Source organism: Lucilia sericata, unplaced genomic scaffold, assembly GCF_015586225.1.
Source record: "Lucilia sericata isolate MDLA Ls3-8-SP2 unplaced genomic scaffold, ASM1558622v1 Contig000463F_arrow, whole genome shotgun sequence".
Lineage (NCBI taxonomy): Eukaryota > Metazoa > Arthropoda > Insecta > Diptera > Calliphoridae > Lucilia > Lucilia sericata.
The window spans coordinates 26,086-39,683 of record NW_023994478.1 but is presented as its reverse complement, the minus strand read 5'-3'; the positions used below and the strand labels follow the sequence as shown (position 1 = coordinate 39,683).

General features: G+C 29.7%; 1 protein-coding gene across 2 annotated transcripts in view; it reads right to left on the bottom strand.

The window, feature by feature from the left end:
* LOC119605197 (RNA pseudouridylate synthase domain-containing protein 2-like) overlaps positions 1-13,360 on the bottom strand; it is a 137,641-nt gene extending 124,281 nt beyond the window's left edge. For both annotated transcript variants that reach the window (XM_037958157.1, XM_037958158.1), the window contains exons 1-2: positions 13,207-13,360; positions 12,752-13,147 (exon numbers count right to left, since the gene is read on the bottom strand). In XM_037958157.1, the coding sequence (XP_037814085.1) occupies positions 12,752-13,147; positions 13,207-13,239 (429 nt within the window). In that variant the 5' untranslated portion in view covers positions 13,240-13,360. The remainder of the gene's footprint in view (positions 1-12,751; positions 13,148-13,206) is intronic.
* Between the last annotated feature and the right edge of the window lie 238 nt (positions 13,361-13,598).

Below are 13,598 nucleotides of genomic sequence, written 5' to 3'. Positions count from 1 at the left end.
ATGTTTTATGGATGGGGCATTTTATTTGTTCTAGCAACAAATTAAGACGTACCCTTGTTCAAAATTGTTCAATTCGTATTCATACCACTAATTGAGCCTGATTTAATATAAAAATCTTATTATTTTGGACAATGATCAATTTCGGAACCGATATGTAGTGTAAGTTATTGACATGGTCACCATTTGACGATTATTGGTAGTATTTAGAAGTGTATAATGGATGATTGGAATCAAAAAACTTGTTTTATGCCCCTATTATGGTTTACAACTCAACTCTTCTTTAGTTGAAATTTTGGTCTTTGGTATTATCGATAACAACTTAAAATTTAAAGTTGAAATTTATTACAACTTTTTTGAAAAAAATTACAACTTATCAAAAGCAGTTGTAACAAATTACAACTCAATTGTTTAGAATAAATTTTTAAAATAAAACAAAGTAAAGTTTTTTTTTAAACATTTTTTTTTAAATTTCATTAATCACTGATTTCAAGCGAATTTACAATAAAAAGATGTTCAATACATTTTTCATTTACGAAAAACAGAAATTCATAAACTTTTCACTTAATTTTATGACAAAAAAGCACTTTTTAGGTTGGCAACATCAACACAATTACAACTGAAATTGGTTGTAATTCATAATACCAAATATAAGTTGAGTTGTTCTAAAGTTGAGTTGTTTCAATTTCAACTCAACTGAGTTGAGTTGTAAACCATAATAGGGGCATTAATTAATGGAAATTAGTACAAGTATTAATAATTTCGCATTTTAAGAAATAAATTTTAGGAAATCCCCATTAAATATCGAATATGAACGCTATATCTTGTTAAAAACGGCATTGGACCGAAATGGATTGCAATTATTGTAAAGAAATAATTACTTTAAAAGTTCAAATATCGTCTTCTAATGCATCATATTGAACAAACAAGGGATATTTTTGAATATCCGATCCAAAACTCCGGGGGTTTAAATAGCAAGATGGCCTTAAATATGAAAAAAATGCTCCTATAAATAATATTCAATTACCAAAAATTTCAATTTTTCGGAACTAAAAGTGGATTTTTTCCAAGTTATTGTGTAAAAAATATTTTGTTATAAAGAGTGTGTGCCAAAGAATAATAAGAAGTTGGACTATGACATTGTTTTACAACAATAACATTTCCTTCTCTTCACAGACGAGTTCTGTGTAAATTCAACACACTTGTGAGAACTCAATTCTCTCACAATACTTCAAAACTTTTTCGCGAAAATACCGGGATAATAGGACTTGAACGACGTTTTTTCACAAACACATAACTATTTTTTAATTTTTTACACAATTTTATCGCATTTAACAATCCGAAATATTTTTATTTTTCACAAACTAAAAAAATATTTTTTTAATTTTTTTGACAATTAATTTTTGTGTGTTGAAATTAAAATTGACAAAACAAAGTTGTATATTTTGGTATTGAAAATGAAAAAATTATTTAAAATAAACTTATTTTTTTGCAAAAAAAGAGATTTTAAGTCCGAAAAATATATTTATTAAATGTTTACTGATTAGATGTGGGCAAAATAAATTAAAAAATCTGCGAATGTAGAAATTGAAATGTTATTTATTTTTCCTAAATTTTGTATGTACGATTTTATGCAAGTATGTATGTTTGGAAAGTGTGGTGAAAGTGGTTGGAGCTCCAATACTAATACAAAAATTCTACCAATACATACTTAGAGTTAGGTACCGAATGACAACTCCTTTACGTACCAACTGACAAGCCCCAATTTCTTATTATTCTTTGGTGTGTGCCAATCGGTAACAATTTACTTGAAAAATAAAATTTTTGATAGATATGAGGTGAATAAAATTTTACTAGCTCATAGGGCTACATACATTTTTGACAAATGAAAAGAAAAATTTGAAAAGACAAAAAATAAAATATTTTATAATTTCAGTTTATAATACATTTGTGATTGTAGAAATTTATTTTAATAATAAAAAAATCAATAAAAGTGCTTCTTTTATTAAAACAAATGCAGATTTTCTTGTGCAACTATTTAACATCACCTTAAATGAGAACTCAAATAACAAAAATATCCAGGAAAAATGTAGTGAATAATAATTATCATAATTGTTTGTAATAAATAAATGTGTTACTTTTATCTTTTTTGAAAAAATGCTATCCTTATGTAAATGAAAGCAATTATCAGTATTTCTGTATACTTATTGTTGTGAATAACTGTATGAATATGGGAAATATTTCAAATTGAGGAATATTTTTAAAATATTTTCCGAAATATCAGAAGAAATTTATTTAAAGCTAGTGGTGCCGGGTTCGCTTTGCAGACCGTTGATTTGACAAGAGGATTCAACACGTAAGGATCTATCTATATACCACTCAAATTTAAAAATAATCGGTTTGGTTGAAAACTGAAACTTCGACGCCATCTGTCGGATAGATAGATAGATAACAAAAGCAAAAAATTAAAATTATTTACTTTTTTATTTACAACAGTTCAATTAATACATTAATGTATCTACTAAATATATAAGCTATAGCAACAAAGCCTTAAGCTAAATTATATGCATTAAGATACATATATATATATATATATATATATATATATATATATATAGATAGAGTTAGTTATAGAGTTAGATTTTATCATATAATTTTATTGATTTCAAAAATAGAGTTATTTGTTTAATGGATTGTTCAGTGGGTGAAGAAAGTAATGAGAGAGGATTATCATTTGAAAATATATTTAGTCTATGGAGTTCATATTTTGGGCAGTATAAGAGAATATGAGGTATGTCTAATGGACTGTTGAAATCACAGTCACAAAAGAGGACTATTTCCTTTAAAAATGTGGTCATGTGTAACTTTAGTATGCCCCAAGCGAAGCCTAATGAATTTTATTAAATCCAACCGTCTTATGCTACTAATGTTCAGTGACCATGAAGAGATATTTATTTTATTATGATTAATTGACTTGTACCAATTATTTGTTAGATCCCAAATAAATTACGCTCGATTGATTGTTCTTTTATATATTTTATGATATCTGAAAAATTTCTATTGATGGTTCCTAATAGTGGTGACCTGATGGCTTCTTTGGCAGCATGATCGGCGAATTCGTTACCTTTGATCAATGAGTGACCAGGTATCCAAATTATTATAAGTTTCGGATATTCTCGAATAATTGAGTTCCTAATATTTACAGCGTAAAAGTTGTTATTTCTTATATTAGTGATATCATGGATTGCGGATAACGAATCCGTGCATATAGCATATTGTCCTGGTTATTTGCAATATTCAACAGCATGAAAAATAGCTGTTATTTCGTATAAGTAATCTAAATCAAGAATATTGGATTCAAATAATATATTATTAATAGGGGTTGTTCTGTGAGCACCAATAGCATATCGAATGTTTGAATTTATTATTGTCTTAATTCTTCTTAAGAAAGTTTTCGGTGCTTTACCATAAATAAACAATCCGTACCTTTAATTTTGGATATAATCAGTGCTTTAAATGCGTTGATTATTGTGATAGTGTTGACATGAATTTCAATGATGATAAACACTTAATTATATTTGAGCGTTTAATTAGGTCCCTTACTGAATTAGTAATGTGTTTATCCCATCTGAGAGTTTATTAAAATTTAGTCCCAATATTTTTAATTCATTAGTCTGTTTGAGTTGAATATCGCCTGTAATAATGTTACATGAGCAATTATGTTTTCTGCAAATGTGCAGATACTGACATTTATTACGTGAAAGTACAGCACCTGATCCTTCACACCTGTAGAATATCCTTAATTATATGACTGATATTAATATTTAGGTTCGTCGTTCTGTTTGATTTTATTACTAAGTTAAAATCATCAGCATAAGCACTAAAGTAAATGTTCTTGTGTATTGATATGATATTACACAGTTTATTATATGCGATGAGAAATAGTACGACTGACAGGGGAGAACCCTGTGGAATTCCATTACATAAGTTATACGATTGGGAACATTTTCTTCCTAAACGGACTACGAATTTTCTATTTGTCATGAAATTAATCACATATTTTATTATTTTAGGATCAAATTTCCATAAGATAAGTTGTTCAATAACTGAATGAATACCTACTTTGTCATATGCCCTTTCAAAGTCAAGTGAGATCAATGTACATTGGCTTTTAGTGCTAAGACTGCTTGCAGCTATATGTTCTATAAACATAAGTGCGTCGGCAGTAGCTTTGCCTTTCCTAAAACCCATCTGGTTTGTGTTAAGAAAATTTTTGGATGATATTACCCACCAAATTCTATTTGCAATAATTCTATCAATAATTTTTCCGATACAGGAATTTAGAGAAATTGGTCTATAGGATTTTATAATGGTTTGGTCACTATTGGGTTTTAGAATGGGAATTACTAAAGAAGTTTTGTATTGTTGAGGAATATGTGTTTTAAATATGTTATTAAAAAGTTTTAAAATTCTGCACTTTATTATATCTGGAGAGTTTTTAATCATACTATAAGAAATTCTGTCGAGGCCTGGGGATTTACCTTTAAGTTTCTGAAGGGTGGAAATAAATTCGATATTAAACATATCTTGTTTTATAATTTGAGTTGTTTCGTTAGGAGTAATATTTAATATTTATCGTTAATATTTAATATTTATTGTTAATATTTATCATATTACTATAATTCGATTTACTATTTTGGAATTTTCTTGGGAATATATTGTCGAAAGAATTGTGAGACCAGAATCTGCCTAGTTCGTTCGCAATATCAGTTTGATTGGTTAGTATATTATACGGGAGTGTCGCTTTGTATACAGTGGATATTAAATGAAGTTTTATAACCGCAAAATCTTCTAATATTATGCCATAATTTTCTAATTGGAGTGTTAGGGTTAATTTCCGAGGTAAAGTTATAAAGTGATTTGCGTTTAGCGGTTTTAATTTCCTTCTTGAAAAGTGCGTTTGCCCTCTTATATCTAATCATATTATCATTATTAATATTTCTCCTAAATATATACCATAGTCTGTTTTTCTCTCTTTTTAAGAGAGTAAGTTGATGGTTCCACCATGGAACTGAAACGCGTGAATTAAGTGGTTTTGATTGTGGGATAGATTCGTTTGATGACTGAATAATAATTTTTCTTAAATTTGCAGCTTCTTTGTTAACATTAGAATGAATTGGTCTATCTAGTTCAAAAGATATACATTTTTCGGAGTAAATGTCCCAATTAGCTATATCGATTTTGAAATGGGGTTTGATTGATTGAGTCGATTCATAGTTGTTTTTAAATAAAGATATAATAATTGGGAAATGGTCATCTACATTCCAACTAGTGTGTACAAAAAGTTCAGGAGAACAGAAAGATAAGTCTATATGTGTTAAAGTATTTTGTATAGAAAAATGTATAGGGGATTTGTCGTTTAGCAGTATGAGATTATAGTTGGTTATGAATTTGTCAATAATTATTCCTCTCTTATTATTTCTATTAGAACCCCAATTTTGGTGCCAGCTATTATAAGTGTAGGAGTACTGAAATTTCCAAGAACGTTTTGGAGGTTAGTATAGTTAAAAGTTACACTTAGAGAAATATAAGCTGATATGATATTAAATTTTATATTCGAGTAAATTTCTAAACATATGTTTATGTTGTATAGAGTTGTGTACTAAAAACGATACACCACCATACGAATTAGATTTATTATAGTTATACATCGTAATATTTATTGGTACTGGGATGTTTACAGTATTGATAATGTGTGATTCTTGAATCGAAATAAGTTTAATGTCATGTTCTTTAATAATTGTTTGTAATTCATTATAGTTTACTATATATCCTCTTATGTTCCATTGTAAGATATTTAAAGATAGCATGATGACTTAATATATAATAGATAATTAATTTAAGAACAATTGTGTTAATGTATTGTAGGTTATGGTAAATACATAGTTTAATAAATTCATAATACTATCTTAATATCAAAACCCTATGTGGAGGATGAGCCAAACAGAATAACAGAGTGTAAAACCCTGTCACTCTTCATTGTATCAACCACCACACAGGATGATGCTATTCAGACAGTAGAGTACATACTGTAAATACATTGTTTTACTCGTTATCTTGTGACATTGATTCCTAATATCTTAATATCAAAACCCTATGTGGAGGATGAGCCAAACAGAATAACAGAGTGTAAATCCCTGTCACTCTTCATTGTATCAACCACCACACAGGATGATGCTATTCAGACAGTAGAGTACATACTGTAAATACATTGTTTTACTCGTTATCTTGTGACATTGATTCTGTTGAATCGATATCATCAATGTTATTTTGGGGTTTAGATTGTTTTTTTTTTTTTATTTCCAATTTTTTTTGTTATTTTTCCTTTTTATACCTTGTTTGTTTCTATTTAAAGTATTTCTAGGGTGGAGAGTAACGGTCTTTGGTTTCAGAGAGAGTGGTTTTGACTCGATGTTGGTACATGATGGTGTTTCATTTGGATAGGGGACGTACGGGTGAAGTTTAACCTTTTCGTAACCGATGTTTATATATTCTGGTAAGTTAAGAGTAGCAATAGTAATGATTATGAGTCCAGTTTCGATAAGATCTTTACCATTTTTTTTAATATTTTTCTCACTTCAGAAACACTTTGACTTTTTAATTCATTAAGAATTTCTTCTTCATCCATGCCTCTTAAGTCGCTTGAATAGATTACACCATTCGAGAAGTTGAGATTAGTGTGTTCTCGTACATCGACATGAATAGTTGGAGAGAGTGATGTGAGGGTGATCAATTTTGATGCTAGTAAATGGTTTTTTGTTTTGATTAGTATATTACCATCTCGTATTTTTATACAAAATTGTACTTCACTGCCGCATATGTTATCAATGACTTTTTTGATGAGAAATGGAGACACGTTTACAAAACTTTCATCTTTGACTGATTCACTATCATTTACAATTTTTTTGATTCTACTCATAATTAAATATTTTGGACCGACTGTGGAAATAGTTAACTTTTTATTTTTATCGGTAGTGAATATTAGTTGATTTTGAGGGGTCAACCGATCCGGAGGATCGCTTAATTTTTTTCCCCCATATGTCTAGAATTATTTAATGTTTTTTTTCTAGTTTTTTATTTTTCTGGTTATGTATAAATTTAATGAGAGTTCTTTGTAACAACAACAAAAAGTAAGACGAGAAATAAAAAACAGTTATTACTGATATTCTTCTCTAATTGAAAAAAATAAATTATTTGTATGATCCGACAATTTGAGACGTTTGCTCGTGATCACTTACAAACGCGTTCTGAAAAAATTAAAATTTTATTACAAGATTCTTAAGAAATTAACGACCCCTCTTTGCCCTTGTAGGAATAATTTTTTTAAAATAAAGCACTGCTCAAAAATATAGCGCATTTTTTGTTTATTATTTTCTCTTTTTATACCATTAAAAAAACTTAAGATAATAAATTTTTTTTGCGGTAAATTAAAGCATATAGTCCACTTTATTAAAACAATATTGAAATTTATTTTAAAATAGCAAAATAACTGCGCTAGAAAATATTTTACGAAACAAGTCCTTAATTATTGATTCAAAATTATAGCGCATTTATAATCAAATTGGCAATAAAATATTCTTAAATGAAATGTTTATCAATATTGGATCTCGGGATGATAAAATACATCTGCCCCTATATTTTAAGACCCATTTACTTCCAGTTGGTGTTGAGTTGCCTAAGTGTAGCGAACATTTTGGTTTTTTTTTAACAAATACATTTGTTCAGCTCCACCACAATTTCCCAAGATTTTATGAAAATAAAACAAAATATTTGCAAATTTAATGAGACGTAGATCTCTCTGTATTTATTTATTATTATTATTTTACCTCGTAGAAGCAATAACGCCAAGAGCACGTAGTGCTTATGTTGACGATCAGAAAAGAAGTGTTTTTTAATTTACAAAACGTAAATTGGTGGCAAACAATATTTAGGTACCGTTAACGGTTTACTCGTTAGAATTTTCCAACAAAGTTGTAAATAAAGCGGAGCTTAATAAGATTCTAACGTTGCAAAAAATAGTATTTGCATATGTTATCAAAACAAGTGTAAACCATAAATCGAACTTGAACATTGCCGGCCACCTTGCAACACTAAAGAGTGTTGCAATTAACATTGAGATCTATATCTATAAATTTATTGTTTTTTTTTGTTAATATTTTTTTTTTTCATAAAACAAGTGATCAAAGGTATCACACCAGACTGGGCTGGTAAAATAATGGTTCCCATAGAACAAAGCCTATGGGATGTAGTTTTCCGCAGACTATATACTGCTCTCAAAGGGAGAATGGTTTTAAAGCAGACCATGAACTGGGTTCGTAGAAAAAGGGTTCCCATAGGACAAAGCCTATGGGATGTAGTTTTCCGCAGACTACATACTGCTCTCAAATGGAGAATGGTTTTAAGCAGACCATGAACTGGGCCCCTTAAAGAGGGGCATGGTCATAAATGACCCAACCACAAAGTGGTGTATTTAAATTTAGTATGTATATTAAAGTAGACGTAAATATATTCTTGTGAGCATTTTAAGTGATATTCAAACAAACGTTAAGAAGCGTTAGACCACGTAGTGTATTGTAAATTTGCGATATGTGATTCGAAGTCCCTAGGATTGGCTGGTCCTGTCAGAATCCAGCCAAATACAGTTTTTTGTGCCAATAATGACCCTAATATATTTTGCTGTACTTCCGGTAAAATTATACGATGTTACTATCTAAAAGATTAGAATCCGCCAAACGAAGATTTGGCAATAACTTTTTAATATCGATATTTACGGAAGTTGAAGGCAAATTTCCTGAAATTTTTGGTAAAACAAATGTGTTTGTACTAAGGTTTACTGAAGAGTCTAAATCGGAACCAATTTCCACAGGACAATATTTAGAAACTCCAATAACTACACTATTGACGCCAGAAACTTGAGCGTGTGCAGAATGCGTGGGAAGTTTTAACCTTTTCCGTAATCGTTCAGAAATGTAAGAGCATTCCAAACCCGAATCAATTAAAGCGCGGACCTGATGCTTATTGTTATTATGAATTATATTTACCGTAGCTGTGCCTAATAGAACAGACTGGTTTTGACTAGTATGAAATACTTGTGAATTGGACGTTACATTATTGGACGTATGTGATTGTTGGTAGTGGGAGTTAGTAGGTCGTAGAACCGCACCAGAGTTCTGTTCCGTAGAAACAGTAGGTCTTTCAACCACAGAATTTTCTAAATGTTGTAAATGAAGCATCGAGTGATGTCGATTATTGCATATATAACAATTATTATTTATTTTGCAACTTCTGGCAGTATGTGTCCTCGAACAATTAGTGCAGAAGTTATGCTCATTCACTGTTGAAATTCTATCAGATATGGAAAGACTTTTAAAACGACGACAATTTCGCAAGTAGTGGGACTGATTAGGACATAAAATACAAGAAATTTTAACGGAAGAATTGTGAGATTGCAATGAAGATTCCATATTAGTGGAGTTTGTACCTTTAATTTCTTGAAGACATTGCAAAGTCAGAATTCTTTCCTTCAGAAAATTATCTAAATCTTTCCATGAAGATAAACTTAATTTGTCCTTAATGCCCTGTTCCCATAAAATAATTGTTGAACTAGGTAGACGTTGAATACACATAAACACGATAATTGGGTCCCAATTATCTGTAGGCACATTATAAATAGAAAGTGCCATAAGAAAACTATCGATTCCGCTCTGTAAGGTTTTGAGTGCTGTGATCGACTCCTTGTCAAAGGCAGGAAGACTAAATAAAAGCTTTAGTTGGTTATGCACCAACATACGAGGATTCTCATATGCATTCCTTAAATCGCGCCAGGCTAACTCAAAACTATTATTATTTAATGGATATCTTGAAACGATTGTTTTAGCTTCACCCTCGGTTTTCCGTATTAAATGGCAAAGACGTTCTATATTGCTAAGCCGCGAGCTATTAATGTAAATTGCGGTAAATAAATCCCTAAAAGCGGGCCATGAAACATAATCCCCTACGAAAGAGTCGATATCGCATGGAGGGAGCGTCAGATTATGCTCTGAATTATCGGAATTCAAATTCGCTGTTGGAGGTTCATTAGTTTTTGAAGCGGATTCCAATGTTCTTATTTTCTTAGAAATAGATCCTCCACATTCAATATATTCATAAGATGTGGCTTGATATTTTTCCGCTACCACTTTAAATTCACTAGACTCTAGAGTGTTAAGACATACTTCGTACGTCGAATTAACTTTGTCCCAAAGTCTTTCTAACTCCCGTTTCCGAATCTCCAACTTAAAAACGTCATGCAATTCATCATCTAAATTATCAAACCTCACGCGGTATGCAACGATAGCATCCGATGCTCTAATAAACGCATTTAGTGACGTGACCGACATTTTTAATATTTAAAAATTGTAATAAAAATAGATGAATTAATAACTCGATATTAAACTACGAATTGACTACAAAATTTATATCAACAAACTTGATAATAGTCAAACTGACCGACCGTAGGGTACCCAATATAAGGGAAGAACAAGAATACACCGTAATGTATTTTGTTGGTAGAATTTACAGATGTAAATCTGTAAACAAACAAACGCACAAAAGAAAATGTAATGAAACACTAATTTATAATAAAATAAGATCAACAATATCGCTTTAAATTATTGTCCGTAAGATCAAAAGAATTTAAATATTTTTTGATATAAATTAAAGTTAAAATTAGTGCAAAATATCCACAAATACAACAAGTTAAACCAATTGAAAAATCACAAAAAATATGTGTGTGTGATCGCGAAACTATAGAATTTTTTAACACTTGCTCACAATTGAAATATATTTACGTACCTTATTTCGTAGAAATTTCGTAAAAATTAATAATAAATATATCTTCGGTGGACTGTATGTTTTCCAAAGGATGATGGAGTGAAGATGCCAAAAATCTATGTGTGTATGATACACAAAAATCCGGTTCGCTAGGACCAAATGTTCAGCTCCACCACAATTTCCCAAGATTTTATGAAAATAAAACAAAATATTTGCAAATTTAATGAGACGTAGATCTCTCTGTATTTATTTATTATTATTATTTTACCTCGTAGAAGCAATAACGCCAAGAGCACGTAGTGCTTATGTTGACGATCAGAAAAGAAGTGTTTTTTAATTTACAAAACGTAAATTGGTGGCAAACAATATTTAGGTACCGTTAACGGTTTACTCGTTAGAATTTTCCAACAAAGTTGTAAATAAAGCGGAGCTTAATAAGATTCTAACGTTGCAAAAAATAGTATTTGCATATGTTATCAAAACAAGTGTAAACCATAAATCGAACTTGAACAACATTTTTTAGCATTTTACAATCAATTTATGGAGCGATTTTAAATTCTGAAGACATGAATCGTTAATTACTCAATCATAATATAATTTATAAACATTTGATAACAATTTGGTCAATGTTATATGAGAATATTTCCTTGATAGATCCAAAATTTCTGAATTTCGCGCGATAGCATTGAGCGTTTTTAATATTTCAACTAGGCCTATATTTAAATAGGCCCAAAAATATGATCATATTTTCTCCAAAAGGTTAAAAATTTAGTGACTCTAGTATTTTCAAATCCTTAAAAAAAGATAATAGGCCAAGAAAAAGGATGCTAAGACATGCACATGTGCTAACTGAAACACCACCAAAAAATGTTTTTAAAATTCTTATAAATGGAAATTTTATTTTCAGTAAATGCAAATTTTAATTTCAAAAAATGGAAAATAGAGGTCAATTCGAAAGAAAACTATTCTTTTTATTTAATTAATATACAAATTTATTATCAAATCGATGTAATACGATATTAGATATTTGCGGATTAGTTCTTCATTTTTTTATATTACATGTGAGGTTTAACTTGCATAGAATTAAGCATATTCAGATCATAGTAATGATGTGTTATTATTCCATAGATAATTATTAAACATTAGAAGCAAGTTTTTTAAGGTTTTATGGTGAAATTTGATAAAATTATTACAATTTGTATCATCACAATCTTAAATATGCCAACAGTCTGACCCCATGTTAGAGGGTCAGACTGTTGTTTACCTGGGAAAAAAATTTTTAAATTCTCATTAAAAAAAAATGGACTATTGACCCATTAGGGGCATATTTTGACATAAAGAAATTTACTAGTACTACAAGACACATTTCAGCAAAAATAACCAAAGACAACTGCTTAATATTTGTCACATCAAATTAAATTGCATTTAGAAGCATAGACAACTGTCCTTTCATAATAATTAGTTGCAATTTTTTAAAATTAATTAACATTTTTCAATATTGTTTCAACGTATTTCAAAGAGTGTGCTATAATTATGAAACAGTTTTTTATGGTTAGTTTTGTATAAAAAGCCCTATTACCGTTATTTTGCCGACTTACACGGAATTTTGATACTTATTACATAAACTGGACTTCGTTCTTGAATTTGCCATCAATCATGTTTTTCTAACTTAATTTATTGTAATAATATAAAAAGAATAAAAACCTAAAACAAGGTGCGCTATATTTTTGAGCAGTACTTTAGATATTAGTTATTTGAGGCGACAGGTGACTAGATATGAAATTATAACAAAATAAAAAACTAGTACCAGTAAAATACTAGTTCCATTTCCTACAGGGTAAATTGTTAAATCCTGCTTAGAATTATAAATATAAAATCCTACCTTAGAATTGTAGACATTTACATCTTCAACTTCAAAAAACCAGACACATTGTGGCGATTCCGATTTTATGACATTATCCGCATCAGATACCACGTTATTATCCGTATTTAGATTTTCCGATTCATTATCACTCGCGCTACGATCCGCATTTTCAAGTGTGTTGTCCTCAAAACTGTTTTCACCTGGAAGTGCAAATACAGTAGCCTTGCACAGTACGATATTGTCTATGTCAACAGTGTCGTCACCATGTTGCGTTTGGGCATGTCGGAATAATTTCGTATTGAACATTGCAAAATAATTCGTAACGTTTTGATATTGGTAAAATAAGGAACACGATAGTTTCGTTACCGGTTTATAACTCGTGAAAATAGCTTTATTTCTATGAGCAAATAACCGCTGAAAGAATAATTTTTAATTAGTCGCTCATGGCCATGTGTGTAATTCATAAAACTTACAATATAATTATTAGTAAACTTGGCTATTTTCATTAAATTTATTTAATATTTAAACTACACGACAAAGAACAGACTCGGCGGCTTCAGCGTAAACAATTTTTACGCACACACAAATCTGAATGTTTTTATTAAGTCAGCTGTTTTGAAACGTGTGAAGATATCGTTGAAAAATAGTGTAGAAATCAACTATATAATTGAATTATTTTGGGTATTTATAAATCCCTACAGAATAAACATAGGAATTTAGAAATACGCAATTATTTATTAATATGTACCAAACTTTAACCATCAATATAAGTAACCACAACAAAGATTTTGCACACATGGGCTTATTATTAATTTTATAATTAAGTGATGTTTGTTATAAACACCTTATCTATATTAGACAAATA